At 42.1% G+C, this 19,708-nt stretch overlaps 1 protein-coding gene across 2 annotated transcripts; it reads right to left on the reverse strand.

Annotated features, from left to right (window-relative positions):
• Positions 1-174: 174 nt before the first annotated feature.
• On the reverse strand, positions 175-15,041 carry ZNF599 (zinc finger protein 599). 2 transcript variants are annotated; one of them, XM_016935646.4, is made up of 5 exons: positions 14,913-15,041; positions 14,426-14,563; positions 11,520-11,646; positions 9,408-9,503; positions 205-2,661 (listed from the first exon to the last, which is right to left on the reverse strand). In XM_016935646.4, the coding sequence occupies exons 3-5, from the start codon at positions 11,551-11,553 to the stop codon at positions 1,136-1,138; spliced, it is 1,656 nt and encodes a 551-aa protein (XP_016791135.2). In that variant the 5' UTR covers positions 11,554-11,646; positions 14,426-14,563; positions 14,913-15,041; the 3' UTR covers positions 205-1,135. The 2 variants fall into 2 exon arrangements, with proteins under 2 accessions (XP_024206923.2, XP_016791135.2); XM_024351155.3 differs by lacking the exon at positions 14,426-14,563 and having other exon boundaries at positions 175-2,661.
• Positions 15,042-19,708: the final 4,667 nt, after the last annotated feature.

Here is a 19,708-nt window from a genome sequence, read left to right on the forward strand (position 1 = left end):
ATCTTTATTGGCACGACTGTACTGTATAGTATAGGTGTTCACAGTACCATTTACTGTTATGAATACTGTACAGTTTACTGTGTTTATTGTACATGAATACTGTATATGTGTACTGTGTGTACATAATTAAGAGTTAAAGCAGTACAATAATATACTGAGTACATTACACAAACATGCTATAATTAAAATATTTTTATTATAAAGAATAATTATAATTATTCAAGAAACACTGATAAGGTGTCTTTAAACAAACAAACAAACAAATACCCATAGAAGAAGGTTATGTGTTGACTGGTTGATAAAAATGTTTGGATCAGAGGCTCACAGAAGCTAACCCTGTATTTCCCCCAGCAACAATCATTCAGCATTCACTAATTCAGTGTGCACAGAAAATTCACAGAACCTAACTACCACGAGTAACAATTCACTGCATATAAATGTACATGTGTACATGTGCACATGTGTTAAGTATTTCATGACTCAAGCCTTTATATTTCTCACAAAGACACACTCCCTCAAGGGTAGAGATGACAGTTTTGGAACAATGAATACTTCTACTAAATGTTGGCAGAGCTGCCCTCAATGGTCCAACTCTCCTGGCTCTGGACTTAGAGATATATATATGTAAAACACACAAAGGGGATGAGACTTTTTCAATGTCTTATTCCCTGCTCCATCCCCCAACCCGCCAAATGACAAACTGTCATAAACAGGGAAACTGAAAACAAGTTATGCACATCTTTTTCTTTTATCTTCTAGATTGTTTCCTCCATCTCTCATTATTTTAAAATATGCTTGAGATGGATTTATAGTATTAATAAGAGGAAAGTTGTTCCTGACATTTTACCTAAATGCATGTTACCCACCAGGTCTCTCCCCTCGATTATTCTCAGGTACAGTGTAAGGCTCTAAACTGGGTGAATCTTTAATATAATTCTTTGGATGACAAGTGATTACCTGCCATAAAAAGATTTCACAGGGACAATTCTGTTTCTAGTTAGTATAAATTATCAGATACTAAGACATCTCTCTGGCCAAAATATTTCCCTCAATAGTTATACTCAAAAGGAAAGGTATGTCACCACTATGAGTTCACTAAAGACAAACACACTTGTAAAAGGCCTTCCTGTATCTTTTAAACTCTGGTATGAATCTTTCGATGGTGAGTGAACGATGAACTGTGGCTGAAGGTCTTTCCACATTCATTGCATTCAAAGGGTTTCTCTCCAGTGTGAGTTCTCATGTGCTGAGTTAAAGCAAAGTTGTCACAGAAGGCTTTCTCACATTCTTTGCATTCAAAAGGTTTTTCTCCAGTGTGGATCCTATTATGCCGAACAAAATTTGCAGGTTGGGTAAAAGCCTTTCCACATTCTCTACAAACATAGGGCTTCTCTCCAGTGTGAATCCTCATGTGTCGAGTGAAGGAAGAGCTATAGTAAAAGGCTTTTGCACATTCTTTGCACTCCAAGGGTTTTTGTCCACTGTGGGTCCTATTATGTCGAATAAAAACAGAGTGGTGTGTAAAAGCCTTTCCACATTCACTGCACTCATAAGGCTTCTCACCAGTGTGAATCCTCATGTGTTGAATTAAGGAAGAGCTGTCACAAAAGGCCTTCCCACATTCTTTGCACTCAAAGGGCTTCTCTCCGGTATGGGTCCTCTTATGTCGGATGAAAGTGGAGCGATGAGTAAAGGCCTTTCCACATTCACCGCACTCATAGGGTTTCTCTCCAGTGTGAATCCTCATGTGCTGAGTGAAGGATGAGTTGAGGCAAAAGGTTTTTCCACATTCTTTACATAAAAATGGTTTTTCTCCTGTGTGGGTCACATTGTGCTGGATAAATGTGGAGCGGTGCGTGAAGGCCTTTCCACATTCACTGCACTCATAGAGTTTCTTTCCAGTATGAATCCTCATATGTTGAGCAAATGAGGAGCTGTAGTAAAAAGCTTTCCCACATTCTTTGCATAAAAAGGGTTTTTCTCGAGTGTGAGTCATATTATGCTGGATAAAAGAAGAGCGGTGGGTGAATGCTTTGCCACATTCTTTGCACTCATAGGGCTTATCTCCGGTGTGAATACGCTGGTGCTCCGTGAGGTGAAACCTGCGTTTGAAGGCTTTCCCACACTCAATACATTTGTATGGTTTTTCCCCAGTATGAAGCCTCATATGTCGAATGACATCGGCCATATAACGACAGGCTTTCCCACACTCATTGCACTCATAGGGCTTCACTCCAGCATGAATCTGTTGATGCCGAACAAGGGCCCACTTCTTGCTAAACCCTTTCCCACATTCCGTGCATGTGTAAGGGTTATTCCTTGCATCAGTCATGGGGTCTTTTCCTGGTCCTTGAGAGTCACACTCATGGAGAGCATCTTGTGGAGTGACTCGTTCCTGTAAAACCCTTAAGCCCAGACTATCATCTGGCTCCAAATCATCATGTTTATAACTCAACTTCTCAGGGCATATCTCTTTGTGGGGGTTTGTTCCTGGCCTCAAGTTCCCTTCCTGAATTTTTATTAGCTTTTCCTCATCTCTAGCTTGCCCCAACCTGGAATCTCTTGAGGATCTCTGTGCCAGAAGTTCCTGGAAAGAGGATTCCTCAGAGAAGGCCAGCTGAGAAGCAGTAGGCTCTGTAATCTTGGGTTTTGCTTTTTCACCTGAAGGAAATCCAATATAAAAAAAACTGAACATTAGTGATGTCAACAGAACAAACAAAATCACCACTTTAGCAGAAGAATGAAGGTGAAAACAGTGTCTCTGATGCCTACTGCATTTTTACATCTCTCAAAACCAGGCTTGCAATTTCTTTCCTAATGCTTGGACTCTTGAGATCTTTAAAAGGAAACCCAGAAGGAAAAGCAAGGGCAGGGGGCAAAGAATCTGGAATGGAGACCGCTCCTCACTCTCCCAAATGAGGGAGAGTGGGCAGACTAATAATTACAATGTGTGTGATGAATGTGCTCTGACAGAGGCAGTCTCATGGTGCTATGACAATGTAGGGAAGATACACTTAACATGGCCCAGATGAGAGACAGAGAGGGATCAGAGGATGTCTTGGATCACAGCACCAAGAAAAGGTGAGCTACGTGGGCTTTCTTTAAAAAGGAGAGTAGGAGTTCCCAGACAGAGGAATTAGGAGGGAAACTTCGGCAGATGAAAACAGAATGTACAAGGGCTGAAAGTCTTGAGAGAATGCTGATTGCTGAGTAATGTAAATGGGATGAGATGATGGAGATGAGGATGGAAAGGCAGGCAGAGACAGAGAAGAAACAGACTCTCAGGATTCTCACCTGTGTAAAAGTGAGAAGGGTGAGAACCAGCTAGATGAACATAATGAGTCTGCAATGTCTGAATAAAGACTAAGTGAACATACACAAAATAGGTAAGATCTACATGAAGAAAATTATAAAACTTAAGACACTAAAGATCTATATGAAAAGAGATTAATCAATATAAAGTTATCAGTTCTCCCTAAATTCACTTCTAAATTCAATACAACATCAGATAAAATCTCAATAGGGTTTTTCACAGATATTGACAAGCTGACTGTGGATAGAGATCAGTCAGCTGATACAGAGACCAGGATAACTCTGAAGAATAAAGCAGGTGCCTTACCCTATGAGGACTTAGTATTATGATGAAACTATATGCATTCAGGCAGTGTGATTAGGCATAGATATAAGACAAACGGTGAAAGGGAAAAATGAAATAGAGAACTCAGAAATGTATATATGTAACTTTGATATATGATAGAAGCAGCAGAGAAGGCCATTGGGAAAAGGAGGAACCATTCAATAAATGGATCTAGAAAAATTATTTGCCACATGGAGAAAAATGAAATAATATTCCTACCTCATACCACATACAGAATTACCTCCAGAGTGATTAAGACTCAACTGTCAGAAGCTAAACATTAAACACATTTTGTATATAATAAAAATGAGTATCTTTTGAGACTTCCAGAACAAGATATAAAAGCATTAATCATAAATGAAAAGAGTAGTCAATTTGACTAGAGTAAATATAATAAACAAAAAAGCAAACAAATAAAAAACGTAACATTAGTATCAGATAGCAAACTATAGACCTAAGCAAATGAGACAAAGAGGGACTTCACAAGATGAAGAGAAGACCATGGCGCCAGGAAGACAAAATCATCTTAAATCTGTATGCGCCAAACACCAGAGCCTCAAAATACATGAACCAAAAACTGAGTTGAAAGGAGAAATAAACTCACAATTATGGTTGGGAACTTCACTCTACCCCAAAATGAACATATTATGCACTGATATTTCACAGAAGACATACATTGCCCAATCAACATAAGAAGTGTTCACCTTTCTTGGTAATAGGGGAAAAACAAATTAGGACCACAATGAGATGCCCCATTTTATACTCGCTAGGTTGAAAAAACTAAAGGACCGGACAACATCAACTATTGAAGAGGAAGTTGTTCTATGAAATCATTCAGATAAGGCAAGGGAAGTGAAATGGGTATAACCATTTTAGGAAACAACAGAGCATTATCTAGTAAAATTCTCCTTTTGCTCATCTTATAATCCAGAAATGCCAGTCTAAGGAACTTTACTAAGAGAAACTCCTATAGATGTGCCTGAGGACACATATATATGAATTATGGCAGCATTGTTTGTGATAACAAAAAACAAAAGCAAACATTTTCAAGCTCTCCCTGAAAATGGATAAATACATTGTGTTATATTCATGCAACTGACTCTAGCAGGAAAAAAAAATGAGTGAACTACAGCTATATGCATCATGTTAGTAACTTACTGTTGAATAAAGAGTGAAAATGCCAGAAGACAATATAAACCACAATACACTTTTTATAATGTTCAAAAAAGCAAAATACACACACACAAGAATACAATGTAACAACCTTTTATTTTTTTGAGGTTTATCAGTTTTAAATGGCATTATAAAAAGTTATGTAGATATGTTAAATATATTTTTCTGACTTTTTATTGTGATAAAATATAAAATTTACCATTATGAGATGAAACAATCTTAAAAAGTAATGGGAAGACAAAGATAAAGTAGGCAAATATTTTACATTACTCAAATTACCAAAACGGACAAACAAAAACAGAACATCTGAATAGCCTATATTTATGAAAAAAACCTGAATCTTCCTACAGAATAAGCAATGGAATAACAAATCTTAAAGTGGCCATGTATGCAAGGGAGGCAGCATAGGAATGGGAAAGGAAAGAAGCACATCAACAGATGCAGGAAGCAGGTCATGTTCTTGTACTTGGCGAAAGGTTTGTAGGTGTTCATTACAATCTTTTTAAAGGAGGATGAATAAATATATTAATAAAATGCAATGAAAGAAAATAAAACAAAAAACCAGGACATGCATTGACTAATGATGACAATGTGTCATAAATCATTATTTATAATTTTTCTAATTCTGCACACCTAGGGACAATTATTAAAGTCAGAGGGGGGCCAGGCATGGTGGCTCATGCCTGTAATCCCAGCACTTTGGAAGGCCAAGACAGGCGGATCACTGAAGGTCGGGAGTTCAAGACCAGCCTGGCCAACATGGTAAACTTCTTGTAAGAAGTGAAGGCACTGAGGGAAGGCCATGTGAGCACAAAGTGAGAAGGCGGCCATCTGCAAGCTGAGAAGACAGCCCTTATCAGAACCCAACAATGCTGGTACCCTGACCTTAGACTTGCGGCCTCTAGACCTGAGAGAAAATACATTTCTGCTATATAAGCCACGCAGTCTATAGTATTTTATTATAGCAGCCAGAGCAGACTAACACACTTTTCTAAGATTCACTTTCCTCATCTGAAAAACTGGGATACTCTCAGTTCCTGCCTACAAGTTGTTAGGAGAAAAAGCATACAAAATATTGATTTGTGGCTGGGTGTGGGGGCTCACACCTGTAATCCCAGCACTTTGGGAGGCTGAGGCGGGAAGATCACTTGAGGCCAGGAGTTACCAGCCTGGCCAACACAGCAAAACCCTCTCTCTACTAAAAATACAAAAAATTCAGCCAGGTGTGGTGGTGCATGCCTGTAATTCCAGTTACTCAGGAGGCTGAGGCACGAGAATCACTTGAACCCAGGAGGCAGAGGCTGCAGTGAGCCGAGATTGTGCCACTGCACACTAGCCTAGGCGACAGAGTGAGATCCTGTCTCAAAAAAAAAACCAAAAACCAAACAAAAGTTCATTCGTGTGACAAAGGATAAATGTTTGGTAAACTGTAGACCACTGTCTATTATCATTATAGTTGAATTTAGCAATCAGGATGGCAACAGTGACCTGGGCAAGAACACTTTCAGTGCTGTGGTGCTGAGGAATACCACTACCAGGCATCAAAGAGTAAAGGGAAAGACACCAACTGCTCAGGCGTACATGGAACAATGAAGACTCTCATACGTGGCTGGTGGAAATGTGAAATGGTGTAGTTACTCTGAAACTGGTGGTTTCGATTAAAGCTAATCATATGCCCACACTTGATCTGGCCAGTCCACTTGTATGTATATTCCCAACAGAAATATGGGTTTATATCCAACAAAAAATACAATCAAGAATATTCATAAGAGTAGTCTTCATAATATTCCAAAAATGGAGACCAAGTCAAATGTCCATCAATAGGAAAATGGGTATATGTAGTCTATTCATTCAATGATGGTAATGAACTAACTCCAACTATATGCAACCACATGAATGAATCTGAGTCATAAAGATTATCAAAAGAAGTCAGGACAGAGTATGTACTGGGGGGTTCTATTTATATGCCTTCAAAACTAATGTATGGTGATATAGAGTATAAACACTGACTACTTTTATAGAAGGGGATACTGACAAAGAATGAGCACAAGGAGCCTGTTAAGTGCTGAAAACACCGTATTTCTTGAACTGTGAGAGGGTTTCTCTGACTTGTACATATATAAAATTTTATAGAAATGAAACTTTATGATTTGTACACTTATTATGTATAAGTTGCATCTCAGTACAAAAATAAGGGAAAAAATAAATAAAGGAAAGTCTTGTGTAGATGTCTCTTCAAAGAATGAGAAGACTTCTCCAACAAGCTTGGCTGTTCAGGTGAAATAGAGTCAACAATATGTAGATGCTGCTGGAGACGTAAGAGCACTAAAAAAAAAAAGTCTCCCCCAGGTATCAGAAACATCATCATTTTTTTTTAATGTTGAGTAGAGAGGGGATGAAAATATAGAAGAGGTAGGAAGTAAGTGAAGAAGCATGTTCCCTGATGCAGCAGAGAGATTCATGTATGGCTTCTCATGATCCCCAAGTCATAGTGTTCACACCCTTTTGTAGTTCCCCTGTTAAAATGTTGGCAGGACCTCGATTTGCTTCTAAAGTATAGAATATGGTAAAGATGATGGAATGTACATGATAAAATATATGTAATTTTATAAGACTGGAACATCCGTCTTGCTGGAGTCTCACACAGTGGCTTGATTTGAAGAAGTGAGCTGATGGTGATGATGAGCTATGAGCTGCCTATGACAGGCCTGAGAGGACCCAGCTAAGCTGTGCCTGGACTCCCAACCCATAGGTGGGAGATAATAAATAAGTGATGTTTTCAGCTGCGGCGTTTGTGGTAATATTGTTACATATTAATAGTAGATGGCTAATACACCTGAGAAGGCAGAAAGTGTAATCTAGATTCTGCTGGAGAAATTAGCCATGGCCAGGATGGTAACTCTTCCACAGAAGTGAGAAGGAAGCTGCAGGATAAGTTAGATGAACATGAATCAGTAAGTGTCAAAAAGCAAGAAAATCAAGTGTGTAGGCTTTATTCATAAAGTAGGTCAGATGCTCTGACATCAGTGGCAAGGGAGGCGGTGATACATGGAACATGCGAGTGGATGCAGATATAACACACAGGGCTGACCAGATGCACAGAGCACATGGGGGAAAACAGCGAGGAATCTGGTAGCATTATGCAGGCAAGAGATGATCACTTGGCCTACAGTACTAATGCTGGAGCTGATGGAAACTAGTGAAGGTGAGGATTCAGGAGACATGAGTGATGTAAAATGGTCAAGATTCGGGGATGGCTGGATATTGGGTATGAGGGAGATGGAGGTGTTGAGGGGTTGTCCACATTTGTTTTTAGCCTTCTCCACTCATTGAAAGGGGCATTAGCTGAAAATGGGGTGATCATGAGGTCCTTTTAGGCATGATGAGTGTGAGGTGCCTCTGAGACATTCAAGTGAAGATGTGGAACGGGGGAGAAGGGTGAAGGCTGGCTGAGCAGGCAAGAAGGACACTAGAGGGGTGAGATGGTGAATCTACAGTGTCACAAATCCACCTGCTTGATGGCTCCAGCTTCCTCTGGCAGCCCAGATGTGGGACTGACAAAGGCAATCGTCACCTTGAGGTTTTTAGAAGACAGGAGGGCCAGAAAACAACAGGGCTAGGGAGTGCTTCTGAGTATCTGATACATAAATGAAAAGATGAATGGATGGATCAATAAATGACGGGCTGGAGAAGGTGAAAAATGGTGGGATGCAGAGTGTAGTTTGAAATAGTACTCTGCAGGAAAAGAAAGGACTGTCTTCTGAATGCAGAAGAATGTCTGAGCTATCACTATTCCTTATGACTAACACTACATTAATATTACTTACAAGTAACTTCTGTTGAGCCACTCCGGGTCAGGCAGTGTGCTAGGCAGTTTCCTGCTATGTGATCACATTCCCCAACAACCCAGTCATGCAGAAACTATCATCACTATCTTTCAAATGTAGGCTAAGTTTATCAGATAAGTATATGTTCACTATACCCATAGGCTCTTCTCCTTGGGCATAAAAAAGCTAAACCACATTTCCCAGCCTGATACAACATGTAGCCTAATACCCAGTTCTTGTGGATGAAATGTTAATGGAAGTGACTACTGCCTTTCTCTCCCATTCCTCTTGGCCGGGGCAACCTTAAAGCTGCATATTGACAACAGAATGCATGTGATCCATAAATAAATACAGGGTACACAGCTTTCCTGCTGACCCACATTGGGCTATGGCATGGATAAAAAAACAAAACAAAACGAAACTTAATCTGTTGAGTCACATGATTTTGGAGTTTATTTTTCAGAGAAGGTAATTAACTCAGCCTAACTTATATACCAAAGGCACAGTGACGTCACACAACCTCTCCAGAGTCATGAGGCTAGTGAGTGGCAAATCATTAAAGCCTAGAATCTGTCCCCTACCTAACATATTCCAACCTGAATAAAGGCAAAGAGTGTGTGACAGAAGTGGGAAGACGGGGGACCATGGGGTCAAGGGCTCCATGACTGCTCAAGACCACAAAATAGCTGCCCATGGCATTTCAGACACAGTGATGCCTGGGTGGTCTGCAGGCTGCCCTGATACCCGCTGCCAGACTCTCAGTCACCAACCTGTGCAGGTGCTTTGGGAGAGGCCTCTCTTCACTGTCCACAGTTCCTGTCCATGTTCCAGTAGATAGATCAGCTCTGGTTTGGGAACAGGATGCCCTGTGCATGGAGAAACAAATGGAGTATGGTATACAGGGAAAGACAAAAAGAAAAGTCTGAGGTGTAAAGGAGTACATACATTTAACATACTGCAATGAAACCCCAGAAAGGGCCCTCCCCTGCCTCACCAAAAGTATTCCCTAATTAACCTAAGTCAGTAGGATTCAACCACCCTGTGCATCAAAACTACCTAGCAACACCCAGTTCCAAAAACAGAACAAATTAAACCAAATCTCTGAGCAGAAGGACTGAGTGCTGGTAGTTTTTAAAGCTCCCCAGGTGATTTTGGTGCCCATGACGGTTGAAAAACACAGGACTAAATCGCCTGATGAATGGCATCTATTGATAGTCAGTTGTGTGAGGCAGGCCAGTGACTGAAGCTGAACATGGAGGCCTACTGCCCCACAAGGATACTGGCCAGGGCCCTAGACCAAGGAGAGAAAGCAGACAGAGAACTGGGTTAGCATGGATTGGCACTGACCAAGCCAGGAGTCAGCAGCACCTCAGGGCTTCTCATTAGGTAAAGTAAGAAATTATTTTCAGGGTGAAACTGGCAGGAGGTGGTCTTCTTCCACATGCAGCCACACACATTTTGCCAACTGTGAAGGCTAAGACAGAAGACTCTGGAGAGAAGTCAATGACTGAGGCACCAGGACCCAGAAGCATCAACTGGAAAATCTTGTCCTGGCACGCATCCAGCTGTCACTTAGCAAATGTTCACCATAGGATTACGCACACTTACATGCCACATGCACACTCAGCAAACGTTCTGCCATATGCTTGGCACTGAGCTGGGTGATGAGCAGCATTAAAGGGAATCAGGCCTGCCTTCATCTCTGTTAAGGAATCAAGCACCCTGCTCCCACAGGGATGCTGCTCATGTTGGTCCCTCCTCCTGGAATGCTGTTCCCCATACATCTCCTTTTGACAACTAATCACAGTTGTCATAAAATAACACCACGTTTACTTCATTAATGACTCATCCCTTGTGGGGACGCAGGACTGGGAGAGCCCTGTCGATGGTAACCATTTGAACATCTGGAATAAGTGAGACTTTGGGCCTCCATTCATATCTACTCAGACCAACTTCTGGGCAAACTGTCCATTAAAGGTTTAGGTGGGAGAGTATTTGGTATTTATTAATTTGTTAAATGTAACAAACACATGCAGAACACTTGCTGTGTTTCCAGCTCTATTCTAAGCACTTTACACATATTAGTTACCTTGCTGTGACAGGTTACTATAAAAATGGCAAAATCAAAATGATAACAGGTCCCAGCAAGTTCCTGCTGCCTGCTTGAGGCTAGGAGTTTGAGGCTACTCTTTCTACTGAGGAGGAAATTCACCAACAGCTATGGGAGTGTTAAAGATTCAGCCCTAAGCCAACACTCAACATTCAAGAGACAGGAAAGAGAAAAGAAAAAAAGAACAGCTTTCTCAGATAGCATACATCCATGCCATTTGAGAATGTGTCTATGCTCCCTTTCCATAATCATAATCATCTCCTGTAGCAGCAGAGGAGCAAGGCACAGGCCTTAGGAAGTAAGGGTTAACTGTGCAGGTGCCAGGGGCCAAAGAGACCTTTCAGCTGAGACTGTGTTGCTGAAAAAGATACCAGCAGCACTGATAACAAACACCTTCTTAGTGTCTGTGTCAATCACCCGCTGCTTGTAGGACCTCCCATTATCCACAGGTCCTGCTAACTGGGCTGTGAGGACATTTGACTCAACCAAGCTGGGCTAATTACCTCTTGTGGCAGTCTGGGATAAAGATGTCAGACTGAGGCCAGCTGTGCTAGACAGTGGGATAAAAGTGTTGAGGAGGACTGTGTTTCTTACATAACAATCTTTGATTGAGAAACAGGGAAACCCAGCAAGAGGAGGTCAGACCACAACGTGCTGAGGCTGCAGGGATCAGGGAAGGTTGGGTTCTGAGGCTCCTGGACCAGCCATGCCTAGAAAGGGTGGATTCAAAGAGGCTGTGGGTCCCCTACAAGGGAGGGTAATGAGGTCTTACCCAGTGAGACCAGGAGCCTGCAGGTCTCCAGCATCACCTCCTGGTACAGGGTCCTCTGGGCCAGGTCCAGGTGCCCCCATTCCTCTCCAGTGAAGGTCACAACCACGTCTTCAAATGATACTAATGCCTGGGAAGTCAAACAGAGGTGACAGGTGGCTGTGGAGCTATTAGGTGAAATTACAGCTCATTTCTTGGTTACTGGCAAAGGGTCCAGAGACCCTGAACCACTGAGCAACTCCTGAGAACCACTGGGCTCTGTGGAGGCAGATGGTGCCGCTGACAGAATACAAAGATGTGGGACAGAAAAGCCTCCTATGTTGGAAACCATTGGAAAATGATACAAGACAATGATAATCCCATATGACTGTGAGGAGCAGACGGTAATGTCCTAGGACATTACAAGAATGGGGAAAAATAAGAATTCAAACAATAATCACAGCAGCAGCAGCTGAGCCTCACTGGTCTGCACTGTTTGCCTGCACCTGAGGGCTTTACATGCTGTGTTCAAGCAACTAAAAGTCTCCAGGTCTGGAATCAGGCTCCTGAAGTTTAAATCCAGCCTCTTGAACCAACCCATGCCAGATGTGTGACCTTGGAGAAGTCTCTTAATTTCTTGGAGCCCCAATTTCCACATCAATACATTAATAGTTCCCACTTCACCGAACTGTTGTGAAAATCAATGAGAAAACGTTCATAAAGCAACCACTGCAGTGCCCAGCATGTGTTACAATGTGTGTGAATTTCAATAATCATCCTATAGCCCATGATGTAAATGTCATCATCATCTCCATTTCACAATCAGCAAATTGAGGCTCAGAGTCAAGTCACTCAGAGATGTATGTCTAATGAGCAGAAGCAGGATTTGAACCCACATCCCTCGGGTCCAGGATCTATGGGTGTAACCCCTGTACTCCTCCATCACCACAGTGAATCCACAGTGACAAGGGCTAAAAATACTTCCTACAATTTTTACAGTTAAAACAATTTCAGCCACTCCTAAAAAATTTCCATAGGTATGGAAGGAAGAGCAGAGCCTTCCTTTGCCTCATAGAAGAGGCACCTGAAGAGGTGCCAACTGCCTAGGGCTTGGGAGAGCTCAAAGTTTCCCTGCCCTCAGGCAGCTGGGACTTGTAGACTCCCTGGAATATCCCACAATGAGTGCCAACCTGTTCTTTTTCTTCCTGAGCCACGGTTAGCACATTTCCCTTAGGTACAGGTAACACAAGTGGCCAAGGGCAATGCAGGCTGTGGCTCTAAGAACCTGGCAGCTGCCTTAAGCACCACGTCTGTCCTGGGTGAGAATGGGATGTTGGCATGATGATCATCAGATGATCACACAAGGCACGTCAGCAGGTGACAAGCCTTGGTGTCACTGTATGTCTCCTCATGCCTCTGCCTTTGTCCATGCAGTTCCCTTTGCCGGGAAGGTTCCCCAAAGACCCCTTCATTCCAATGTCCACCTGCTAGAGAGAGGCCTGCACCTTCCCCTTGCAAAGTGTACTTCAGCTGTCGCCCCCAGGGATCTCCAATCCACTGTGGGTGAAATATTGGTTAAAAATGTAAGCTTCTGGCTGGGCATGTCGGCTCATGCCAGTAAGTACTTTGAGAGGCCAAAGTGGGAAGACTGTTTGAGTTCAGGAGTTCGAGGCCAGCCTGGGCAACACAGTGAGCCCGTCTCTACAAAAAATAAAAAAAATTAGCTGGGTGTGGTGGCACACACCGATAATCCTAGCTACTCAGGAGGCTCAGTGGGGAGGATTGCTAGTGAGCTGCAATGGGGCCACTGCACTCCAGTGTGAGCAACAGAGCTAGACCCTCTTTCAAAAAAATAAATAAATAAAAAATGTAGGCTTTTATGCTCGACATACTGGATTGTTTCTGTTACTTATGAGCTATGCAACCTTGGGTAGTTAATCTGAGTCTCCGGTTCCTCTTCTGTAAAGAAAGGAAAATGCAAGAATTTTACTCTGAGAAGAAGGGCATTAAATAAGGTAATACACAGAAACTGCCTCTCAGCACATTATCAATGTGCTCAGTGAAGACCAGCTACTATTTGTTGCTGTTAGTATTTTTCCTATTTGCTCCTGTCGCACCCTAGGAGAGCTCAATGCAGCACACATCCAGGAGCAGCCTTGCAGAGATCTGGCGACAATGTGACAGAGAAAATCGTCCAATGAGCTTGGCATGTGCAGGAGAGAAGAATGGGAGGGGGAGTGTCCTGGTGGATTGGGCAGTGACTTTGCAGCCATGGTGGGGTATGGGGTGGGGTTAGGTTAGATGAAATCTAAGTAGGATGGGAGCCCCAGAGGGTAGGATCTCATTCATTAATCACTTATCGACTAAGTGGTACAGGCCCAGAACAGAATAGTTTTGGGCCTGGGGATGAAAAACAGAACAGAAGCTGACATTCTGGGGTTGGGGGACAGATCCTCAGCAATAAACAATCAAGATAAAGTCAGAAGACTCTAGAAAACAACACAAGAGTGAGAAGACCACAAAGACCGGGAGAGACTTTACATGATGCAACCAGGGAAGCTCTCTCTGAAGAGACCCTGGAACAAGGTTAGATTGAAGTTAGAGAACAGACCAGGTGAGGAAAAATGAATAGACAACTCCTGAAGGTGATCAGAGCTACGAGGAGTAAACAGTGTGACACGCTGGAGAGTAACTTGGGGCCTTATGTGCTCACACTCCAAGAGACATACATTCATGTACACTGTCATTAATGAATATTGTGCTGGATTTGCTTTTCAAATACAAGAGCATGTGTTAAACAGAAGCACGGATTCACTGCTGTTAGGCCGCAAGCCAGATTCATTTGTAATAAACAGACGGCATCTGCAAAGATAAATCCAATGAGCTTCTTGTCTTCTAGCCTCCTGCCAAAAATGCTGCTCCCGCCTCACCTCTTGCCCTCGAGGCTCTCATTCCCTCTCCCAGCTTTTGGTAGGGCCAGACTTCCGCTGGAATGATCCCCTAAAACGACAGCAGGACCTAGAGAGTCCTTCTTCAAAGACGGCACCTAGAGTGATGCTCTCCGAGCACTGAAAGACAGGACCCACGTCACAAGAGTACCCTCTCCAGCTCCCTCCACAGAGAAAATTACTGAGACTCGCATTTTAGACCCGAGGGAATGGAGGCCGAGGGCAGCGAGGCGACAGCTCCAGGTTAGAGCCAGAGACAGGGACTCTCCTTACAACTCCTGTCCTGGATTCAGGACCCTGGGTAGGAAGTGATTAGCCCTGCCCTCTCACCTCACCCTCTCCCGGGATCTCCATAACCTAGGGCATCACAAGGGAGAAGCGCAGAGTCCCGGCATCCGCCGTATTACAGCGGATGGGTGCATGCGGGCGGTGACCCGAGCTCGCGCGGGCTGCGGAACCCTCCACTCACCAACGCCGGCGCCGCCATGGGCCCAGGGGGCTGGGTGAGGCCGTGAGAGTCGGCGAGGAAGCCGGTCCTGCGGGCTCGGCCGACCCCGGGCTCCGGCTCTGGGCTGCGAGGGACCTCAGTCCCCGCCGTCGTGTAAAATGCACACAAGGTTCGCGGCGCCGCCTCTGCGCGCCGTGGGGACACAGGGCTGTCGCCAAGGCCCCAGGAAGGGTTTTGCAGACGCTTGTGGGGCTGGGATCGCGGCTGACATACAAGCGTGTAAGCGGGTCCTATCCTCCTCACTGTCCGTCTCTACTCGGTCTCGAAAAGTGGCCCCTGTCTGGCGTTCTACCCAGTGTAGCGTTGGCAACCACAGCAGCCGCAACCTAACGACGGCCGAAGACTGGACGCCGGAAGTCCCGCCCACGCCGCTACGGGAAACGCCCCTCTGCGCCTTCCGTGTATGGCTTGGGGTCGGCTTCCGTCCCTTGTAGCACTGCCTTCTGGGTAATGTAGTTTGACGGAATCCGGGTGGTACCTGGAGCGCACTTTCTGTTCTCGGTGAGGCGGCTTCTCAAGGTTCCCAAGAAAAGGATTGGCTTCACCTCTTCTTAAAGGAGAGGCACACAGATTTCCGTGGAAATTATCTGAGGCAATGACCCACTCTCAAATGTCTCTACCAGGCGACTCACGCCTTGACTTTCCTCCCTGTGTATCCCTGCGCCAGCAGTTCATCTCTCTGAGCCTTCAGATGGAGATTCCTAAGGAAAATGAAGATAATTATTTAATATGATAATATTAAAATTTCCCCTATCAGTAATTTTCAGATGACATCAGCATTACCTGGGAATTTGTTACTAATGCAAGTTCTCAGTCCCCACTCACTGAATCAGGTACTCTGGGGGGTGGGACCCAGCCCTCTGCTTAACTTGTCCAGGAAAAGTGGATGCTGCAAAACATTTGAGAACCAGACTCTTTAAATTCCAGTAAATAAATGAGACAAAGCCACCTGTTTGGTGGGAAGTAACTAAGAATTGCTTAGCACTGGGCCTGGAACATACCGATAAGAACATAAGAGCTATTGCTGTCATTATTAATATTCTGTGTTATTGGCAACATCATCACAATACACTGCTAGGGGAGGGCTGAGATACTTCTTTGCAGACTCTGATATTTGTCAAAACACATAATACGTTGACTGATTCAACAGGAGCCTCATGAATACTGTTTAAATTTTTACATAATAATACTTTGCAGCATTTGGCGTATGCGTCTTTTTAAAACGGTATATGCAGGAGGGTTTCCTAATATACAGGTAGACCTATTGCCCAAGGGATACTTTCTTACATGATTCAAAACTTAGGATCACTGAGACTAACTACCTGCAGCCCTAAGGGAAGAGTGGAGTTGACATGGTTTCTAGTTTGTGATATAAGACGGCGTGTCACTGTTCATCTCTAATTCACAGCAACCAGGATCTGACCCCTCCCCTTCTGCCCCTCCAGCCCCCAGGGAAGCCAGAACCAGGCCCAAACCAGACGGCCCAGCTTATGCCCAGCAACTCAGGGTCACCAGATCTTGTCTCATCAAGACACTTTCAGCCCACCACCCAAACCTGTAGCCCACATGAAGAGGGCAATAATCCTGGACACTGTGAAAAGTAAAAGCATTACGTCCAAAGAGGCATCCCCAGGATGGAGCAGAAATGAGAAAACATAATGAAGATACAATTTTGCAATCACTTCTGCCTATATTCCATGGCCTACAACCCACTCAAATAGCTCCACATGTAAGAGAAGCCAGGATGTGCTGTCCTCCAGAGCATCCAGAAAGAGATAATGGGATAGGATAAGTCCTTGGCCATTTTCTAGTAAAATCTATTAATTAGTCATCAGATTTCCATTCTATTATTTATCCTATACATTCTACACTCTCACATGCTTCTTAATGCGAGAAGCCAAAATCTCCATCCAGTCTCTGACCTCATCTAAATGTTAAGATCTCAGGGTGATACGTTATGCATCTAGTCCAGATTTTGGGTGGGGACGCAGCCAAACCATATAATATTATGGGGCCTGCTGGGAGGTGACTGGATCATGAGGGTAGATTTCTCATGAATGATTTGATGCCATCCCATTGGTGCTATTCTTGAGATAATGAGTTTTCTCAAGATCTGACTGTTTAAAAGTGTGTGGCATCTTCCCCTCACTCTCTCTTGCTCCTGCTCTCACCATGTGACACACTGGCTCCCCCTTTGCCTTGCACCATGATTGGAAGCTTCCTGAGGCCTCACCAGAAATTAAGCAGATGCTAGTGCTATGCTTCCTGTACAGCCTGCAGAACTGTGAGCCAAGAAAACCTCTTTTCTTTGTAAATTATCCAGTCTGGGGTATTCCTTCGTAAATTACCCAGTCTCAGGTTTTCCTTTACAGCAAAGCAAGAACAACCTAACACATTTACCAACTTATGAATGGATAAACAAAATGTGATATATCCTTATAACAGATTATTCAGCCATAAGAAAGGACTGCAGTGCTGATATACAATACAGCATGGAGGAACACTGAAAACATGTAAGTGAAAAAATCAGCTACAAAATAACCACATAGTATATAATTCCATGTACATGAAGTGTGCAGGATAGGCAACTCTATAGAGGTTGAAGGTAGATTAGTGGTTGCTTAGGGATGGTGGGTAGTGGTGGGACAGCAGATTGATATCTAAGGGATATGGAGTTTCTTTGTGAAGTGATGAAATGTTTTAAAAATAACTGTGGGGGATAGTTGCACATATATTTAAATATGTTAAAACCACTGAATTGTGTATTTTGAATGTGTGATTTATATGGTAAGTGAATTATATCTCATGAAGGCTTTTTAAACAAAACAACACTACTGTAACTTAGACCAAACCAAAGTTTGTGTCAAATCCTGCTATGTAATATTTGTTACATTTTATAGTCTAAAATCTAAGCTTTATTTATGAGGATACTCACTTCATTGCTGAGGTGTGTCAACAAAACATATTAGTAAATTTATATGAACAAAATATTAGACCTATTACTGAGAAAATACAAAACTTGGAAATAGGAAAATTTCTTTAAAAAGAATCCTATTTAGAGTTAAGGGAAGTTATGAAACACATCAAGGAAATGAGTAGTTGCTAAATATTGAGTTAATATGTTATACATTCCTTCTCAGCGATTACAGAATACTTATATCAAATGAAATTAGATGAAATATATATTTGAAAGGTAAACATCCAAAGTAGAATAAATTTATCATTTTGTATCCTAAGTAATAGAATTTCTTTGTTGCATTTACTTTCAATCAACAAAATAGGTAAGTGCTTTATTGCTACTACTTTTATTTATTTCAAAACCTCTTTGTACAATGTACAAAATGTAAATGTAACTTTAATGTAAATTGTTTTTATATAAATTGTGACTCTTAAAATATTTGGACAGACAAGTTGTGTGAGATGGGCTTTAGGCAATCATGCAATCCTAACTCATAGTTCATACAGAATTCATATATTTTATTTACACATATTCACTTCACACAAGACTAGGGCTAAATTTAAGTTAACGGGTTTGATTATTATTTTCCCACATTAAATAACAACACTATGTATATACACCTCAGGGATATTCCCCGAATTTTAAACATGGGCTTGCGATTCTTCAGCTCTTGAATCAAACAAAAATGTTCTGGAGTTTTATAAACTAATTAGCAAGGCAGCGGCTGTTTCTATTGAATAATTCACTGCTATTCCTGTGATTCTAATAAATGATTGCAAAAACAGGAAATCACAACTAACCAAATTCCTCAGATTATTAGAGAGGAATTAGTGGAGCCCCAAAGTGGGGCTCAGCCTGTGAGGGTTCTTGGCTTCACCCAGGGAAGGATTCAAGGGCAAGCAGGTGGTAGAAGAAAACAGTTTTATTGAAGAGGCAGTGTCACAGCTCTGTGACTGCCTCTGCAGAGCAGGGCTACCCCATAGGCAGAGAGTAGCAGCTCAGGGCAGTTTTGCAGTCATATTTATACCCACTTTTAATTACATGCAGATTAAGGGGCGGTTTATGCAAAAATTTCTGTGGAAGGGGTAGTAACTTTTGGGTCATGGGGTCACTGCCATGGAAAGGGGTAGTAACACCCAGGTGTTGCCATGGCAATGGTAAACTGACATGGCACACTAGTGGGTGTGTCTTATGGAAAGTTGCTTCCACCTCATCCCTGTTTTATATAGTCCTCAATTTGGTCCAATGTCTGACCATGCCTCTGGAGTTGAGTCTTGCCTCCTATCTTAAAACGATGAAAGCATTATGAGGAAATTGTCATGCCCAAGGGTGAGGTGAAGAATTCTTAGATATGATACCAAAAGGGACATAAAGGGGACAAAACATGATCAATTTTTAAAATATTTGCTCTGGATATATATAATAATATATATAATATATAATACATATATTATATATATAGGATATATAATATATCATATATAGGATATATATAATATATGTTATATATAGGATTATATATATAATATATATCCTATATATAGGATTATAATATATTATATTATATATTATATATATAATATATATAATATATGTTATATATAGGATTATATATATAATATATATCCTACATATAGGATATATATTATATATATAATCCTATATATATAGGTATATATATATAATATATATCCTACATATAGGATATATATTATATATATAATCCTATATATATAGGATATATATACTGGATATGTATAAAATGAAATATTATTCAGCCTTTAAAAAATGAGGAAAT

The sequence above is a fragment of the Pan troglodytes genome, chromosome 20 (genome assembly GCF_028858775.2).
Source record: "Pan troglodytes isolate AG18354 chromosome 20, NHGRI_mPanTro3-v2.0_pri, whole genome shotgun sequence".
NCBI classification, from domain to species: Eukaryota; Metazoa; Chordata; class Mammalia; order Primates; family Hominidae; genus Pan; species Pan troglodytes.

Excerpts from the sequence above, each read along its gene's own strand:
- ZNF599 (XM_024351155.3), bottom strand. Across the intron at positions 9,504-11,519 it reads CAGGCTCCTGGTCTCACTGG|GGCATCCTGTTCCCAAACCA; the intron begins GTAAGACCTCAT and ends CTCCATGCACAG. Across the intron at positions 2,662-9,407 it reads CTCCCAAAGCACCTGCACAG|GTGAAAAAGCAAAACCCAAG; the intron begins GTTGGTGACTGA and ends GATTTCCTTCAG.